This window comes from Anarrhichthys ocellatus, unplaced genomic scaffold (genome assembly GCF_004355925.1).
Source record: "Anarrhichthys ocellatus isolate YVR2014 unplaced genomic scaffold, GSC_Weel_1.0 scaffold8, whole genome shotgun sequence".
In the NCBI taxonomy this organism is placed as follows: domain Eukaryota; kingdom Metazoa; phylum Chordata; class Actinopteri; order Perciformes; family Anarhichadidae; genus Anarrhichthys; species Anarrhichthys ocellatus.
The window spans coordinates 7,106,085-7,112,084 of record NW_022280038.1 but is presented as its reverse complement, the minus strand read 5'-3'; the positions used below and the strand labels follow the sequence as shown (position 1 = coordinate 7,112,084).

Below are 6,000 nucleotides of genomic sequence, written 5' to 3'. Positions count from 1 at the left end.
GTAAGTTGCTGAACATGGGGAAAAAACATCATGTCAGCATGCTGTGGCTGGAATTTGAGATTTGCTGAAACCTCATATTAGCTTCAGATTTTTAATTCATTTTTGTTCCAATGAGCAGGACTTGTGGTCGGTATGAACAGAAGGAGTGAGTTCAGCAACCAATAACATAACCTGTCCTTCAGGCAACTTAGGTTTCATCCCTAATATAAAATACTAATAGCTAAGAAAGTAAGTACTGCAAAAGGTCTGTACTACCAGATAGCTATCCACTTCACCCGTAAAATGTCAAAAGGTTTACATTTCATGATGTAACGTCTCTTCACAGATGTCTACTGCGATCACCGTCATCCCCACAATCATAATCCTATAAAACCACTCGAGTAACTGCAGTTTGGCATCTGACACCACTATCACTTGACATATTGGCATACAGCTTTATGTTTTGGTCTTGGCTTCGGTCAGTTATCAGATGACCAGTGAGATATTTCCTGCTAGTGATTTCATTTGTGAGGACATTGGAGACCCATTAGTCTGGCCGGGGGCTGAGAGAGGCAGGAAACTGAGGTGTTGGAAAGAATTACTGTCTGTAGACAGTGATGGAAAACGTGAGCTGAAGATGACAACGGCCTCTAACTGACACCCAGAATAATCTGTGTGGACAGGTAGAAGCCTGCACTGGCTCGTCCACTGTGTTGTCCTCCGGGTCACCGTGTTTAAATATAAACTTTAGGTAATGTGTTTGTTTTAGTCGCACGCAACAAGGGTTGAATATCGTTTCGGCACCAACGTCACAGTTAACGATGCAATGCAATCAGGGGACACACGTAATTATGATGTTGATCATTTGAAACATTGTGCTTTTCCTGCTAAACATCTATCATGTGAGCGTTGTCCTTGTGACCATGTTAGCATGCAGACGTTGGTATTTAGTTTAAAGCACAGCCTCACAGAGCCGCTATAATTACTGTAGACTTAGAGTCTCTTCTACGTCCTTCTGCTAACCTCCAAAAGAATCCTGATTCTGTGTGAAATCGGATTCACATCGAATGACTAATCACGATCATTATGTGTCGTTTGTTCAGTGCACGATCAAATGAAAACATGCTCAAAAAACGTCTCATGTAGTTATTTCGGTCTAACTTTTGAATGAATTAAATGACAAAAGAAAAAAATGGCGATGAATGAAAATGCTACGTCTGGTGCAATATTTTGGTTTTAGTGAACATGACTTGGAGCAAAAATGGGTAGATTTTTGTTTTTTCTTCACATGTAAAGCTACAAAAATTGAAATTTGTAAATATTTGGTGTAATTTAAAGCTTGAAACTAAAATAAAACATCTTTTATCCCTCAGATCAAATGTCGTTGAGCTCAGTAATTTAAAAATAAACTTTACACGTATTCATATGCTTGAAATTTGTTGCCACCATTCCAACGTTTGAAAGTAAAGCAGGGACATCACGTTGACATCATATTCACGACATAAAATGAAACTAGATATCGTCATGTGTTCTAGTCATCATCTTCCCAGGTCTTAAAGGCTGCAGTCAAGTGAGATCATTGAACTGCTCCGAGTAAAAACAAAAGTGGGCGTCATAGTCCATAAAACTCACAAATAGTTTAGACCAAATATTTTAAGAAAGCACAAATAATCAAAATCACTTTAAAACATCAAGCCATGCTTTTAAAGCCTATCATGATATTTCATTTTGTAAGTGAGTGAGTGACTACTGGAGTGGCACATTTTACTTTAACAGCCCTATCATTAACTTGTACATAACAGATTTCCAAACAAACACATACACACACCAGCACGCCCATGTACGAGATTTACGTGACCAGTATGCTGCGTGACTGGGTGCCATTTTGGCGCCTTTGTCTCTATGCTGGGTTGAGCAGCTTTCGTAAGTTGACACCTACTTCTTCATATGACATGTCATGCGGAGGAGGTCTTTTTGCATGTTTATGGATATCGGTGCCGCTCTGTTCACGCCAGTCTGGCAGCGGACAGTAACACGAGGCCACAAGGAGCTGATGCAGTGTGTAAATTAAACGGGCCCTTGGGTTGCTGTCTCTGTACCCCTAATAAAAGGCAAGCTTGTGCATTTGCAGTGTTTTTTTTAGTGTAAGTAAACAGGCAGTGTAGTTGTAGTTTTTGGTGGGCATTTGGTTGTAAAAAGGCTGACATCTAACCTTTGCTACTGTGCAGCTCGGCTCAGGGGACTTTGGAGCCACACCACCCGCTTTAGATGGATGGGTTAACAGCAGCTCTTGGGCCAGTAGTGTCCTGTGGGGGTCAGTGCCAAGACAACTTCAAATGTGCAAACCATAATCCCCCCCTGACATTAATATTTTCAGATGGAGGCAAGCAGGGAGCATGGTGGCGGGTGGCGATGTAAGCAAGGTCTTTTTGGCTGGCCTTGTTTCATGCTGGCAGTGGTGACAGACACTAAAGCCATTACTCACAGTGCAGGCATGTCCAGAATGTATTCTTAGCCCCTGTCTTCCTATCAGTCACTACAGAAAGGTTGGAGGGTCAAAAAATAAAGAGGTAACCAGTCTACAGCGCTGTCTGCACCGCCGCTGTTTACCAGGGAGGGGGTGATATTTTAAACCTGGGAGAGCTCACATATTTACCCCGCTGAGCCTGACCGACTTGCCATTTGGTGGGGTGAAGACGCTGGAGACCACTGATAGAGGAGACAAGAGGCGAAGCGAGAAGCCCTTCAGTTACAACTTGTTCAGCAAGTACCTTGCAGCTTTTTTTACACAGAAAACAATCCAGAGAAGAAGAGCAAGAGTATCAGAACAGAAGGAGACTGAGCTGAACAGAAGGTTGGAGGATAAAGGCGAGAATAGAGGGGGAGGCGAGCGGGAGCCAGGCTGAGCTGACTTCCCCCCCAGAGGAGGAGTTGCAGTTGCCGGCCAGGGCAGGTCCCAGGGCTGGCAGGGCTGGTCCACCTGCTTCTCCACCTCCATTCCTTCCTCCTCTTACTCCTCCTTCTCCTCCCTTTAACAATCAACTAAACTGCTGCGCAGTGATGAACTTACAGGCAGAGCCTGTGAGCAACACAGGAATGCTCAGAAAATCCTCCCAAATAAATTCCTCCGCCTCAAGTCAGGGAAACTCGAGAGGTTGAGCCTTCCTTAAGAGTACCTCCACTACCGTATAGACTGTCACCCTTCTGTCTTTTTTGTTGTTGTTGCACTCACTGGTTGAGTGCAAACTGAGGGGATTTTTTTTTTATACACTTTTTTTCTCTCAGTTTTTGTTTTGTAAACCGGAACCCTGGCAACCTTTTCAATAGCACGGTGCAAGGACCAGCTCCACTCACCAAAGATGAGCCGCTGGCTGAAATGCACCTCCATGCACTTTGTAGGTATTTTTTGGTCTCAGTTTGTCACCACAATCTGTGTTTATGGTTTCTGTTCTGTTGGTATGCTTTTGTCTACAAATTGAGTTATCTAAACGTTCTTCTCGAGGCAAATTGGGAGAATTATCATCGGTGGGTAAATTGAGTGGCTCATTAGTTGCGTCACAACTGTCGTATATTCTACACGATGTTGTCAAACTGGTGTATGTATGGCTTCATTATTTTGTTATTGTGTAGCGTCAGTGCATTGCTGCTGTGTACGTACACATTGCTTGTGTTTGAAACTCAGTTAAGGTTATAATTTGTGTTCTCTGTTCATTTTTTACTCCCAGTATAAAACACTCCACTTGAAGAGTGCTTCCCAGAAGCCTGAAAAGCACTCTGTTCCCATGCTTTGTAGCTATCACTCATGAGGGGGTGGGGTTAGTGAAACTGCAGCACAGCACATTCTTGGCACATTCTGCTTTAACTTAAGTCTATTATTGTACTACAAACTACATTGCCAGTGTGTCATATGCATATGTCACTGTTGCATTTATTCGTCAGCTAAAAGAACTGGAAACCACATTGCAGGCGTTACACACTACTTTTAAACTACGAAGGTGTTTGGTCAAATATTTGTTCAGCTATTTGATTTTGGGAAATACTGTCAAACGTCCTGCATGTCTGAAAGTTCATTGTCTTCACTGTCAGAACACAGACTGGAACAAGTATGACGATCGGCTGATGAAGGCCGTGGAACGGAGCGAGGCGGACAAGGTGGCTGCCGTTCTCAGCAAGAAGGGCATCATCCCCACCAAGCTCGACGTGGAAGGACGCTCGGCGTAAGTAAACATAACCTCTGAACATTTACAGACCTGCACTCATCCTTTGCAACTCTAAAAGTGCTGAGCATTACACATTTCAAACATTGTTGTGGTTCTCCCACCACACCTTCCCAACCTTGTTTCCCAGATAAAGCATCTATTGATAGGAATTTCTTCACAATTGGATCAATCTTGCTAAGAAAATAATTTTTCCTCTTGTCTCCCTGCACGACCCTAAAAACAAAACAAAATCCTGCCCCCTTCCAAAATTCCCCGTGGCTATAGTGACCCTGTCAAACATTTTCAACCTTAAGACTTCTCCCAGGTGCCCACCGTATGCATTTGCAGTTGCATATTATCATTATGAGTCCATTTTTATATCCAGAAATGTCTCTTTTGGATCCATCTGACTCGAGGTCATTGTGTGGGAGTTGGTACAAGAAATGTGTGTGGCCACTGAAGGCCTGACCACATCTGTCTGGAGGCTGTTTCTGTGGTCCCCACAGGAAATGACTCCCTGTAAATTCAGATCTGATCCACTGTGGTGCTTTTGCGACACAAAGTAACACATTTTGGCCCAGCTGCAGGCTATTATCAGGATCAGTCGACATCTTTAAGGACCATGTTTTGTTTGGTAGGATTTTTTTCAGTCGGAACCTCAGGTTTTGTTTGTTTTTGTTTGGTGGATTTACACCCTTCACAAGGTTCCATTAGAAAGCCTGAAAGATGGGACAGGAAGAAAAGCAGGTCAACCCAACTGAAACATGTACAAGGAATTGTTTTTGATGATGCATGACCACAGATATTTCAGGTTTCACTCAGACGTTTTGTTTTGGTCCGTAATGGCATAATGGAAAACAATGCATTGAGACGTTTAAAAAAGTAGGTACTTTGTTTTATTGCTAAATGTAACCGGATTCCAACCCCAGCATTTTGGGAGGCCCGGCGCCCTCAGTTTAATCCTAGATATATGAAGAAGTCTCTGGTTTCTGGCTTGTGCTTCAGGTTTATTTTGATAAAGGCTTTGTTAAAGCATAAAACTATGGAGCCACAAAGCCTGGCAGCAAAGGTGCCGAGTATTTTCAGCAGTGTGTGAAATTCTGTCATGGCACCATTGCACAGACCAATGATTGTATACATGAGTGCTTGTAAATAAGCATAATTACGCACCCAACCTGATAAATGCCTGGTCTCATAATAAGGTGCTAGAATTTGTCCCAACTAAATCCAGTGACTGCAGAGGTTGTTGTTCACAAACACAGTCACGCTCATCATTTGGTGTTCCCCTGCAGGGCGGACACACCACAGCTAGTTAACCATAAAATCAACACATTGAACATTTATAGAAACAGACCACGCTTTTGCTAGTGTAGTCTACCCCAAACAAAAGTGAACCACAAGCTCAATTCAGCAGGTCTACTTTTAGTTCAGTGGGCCACACACAGACTAACACGTGTCCGTGGCTTTCTGGCCTCTGCAAAAGCCAGCAGAGGAATTTCTGATGGCAGTGTCTTGTAATCATGGACCTCTGAGGGGAAACTAATTACAAACTGTTAACCCCGATGTGGTTTCTTTAGAGCAGCATGTCCACTATCCTGTCTCTTTCTGCAGGGGATGACGTTTTTTTGAAGGCCAAGCTCAGAAGTTGGTATCGCACTGGTTCCCTCGACACAAAGCCAATGGGATATTTCCTTTGGATTATTGCAGAAAATAAGATTTGTGGCAAACTTGTTTTCAGCAAGATAATCTTCACACGAACGAACACCACTTTTATGATTTTTGAAGCGAGATTGCAATCGGCACAAGTGTAAAGCTAATGTCG

At 43.1% G+C, this 6,000-nt stretch overlaps 1 protein-coding gene across 1 annotated transcript in view; it reads left to right on the top strand.

The window, feature by feature from the left end:
• Positions 1 to 6,000, top strand: part of uacab (uveal autoantigen with coiled-coil domains and ankyrin repeats b) — a 40,386-nt gene that overhangs the window by 14,715 nt on the left and 19,671 nt on the right. The window contains exon 2 of the mRNA XM_031848390.1: positions 4,066 to 4,196. Coding sequence (XP_031704250.1) covers positions 4,066 to 4,196 — 131 coding nt within the window. The remainder of the gene's footprint in view (positions 1 to 4,065; positions 4,197 to 6,000) is intronic.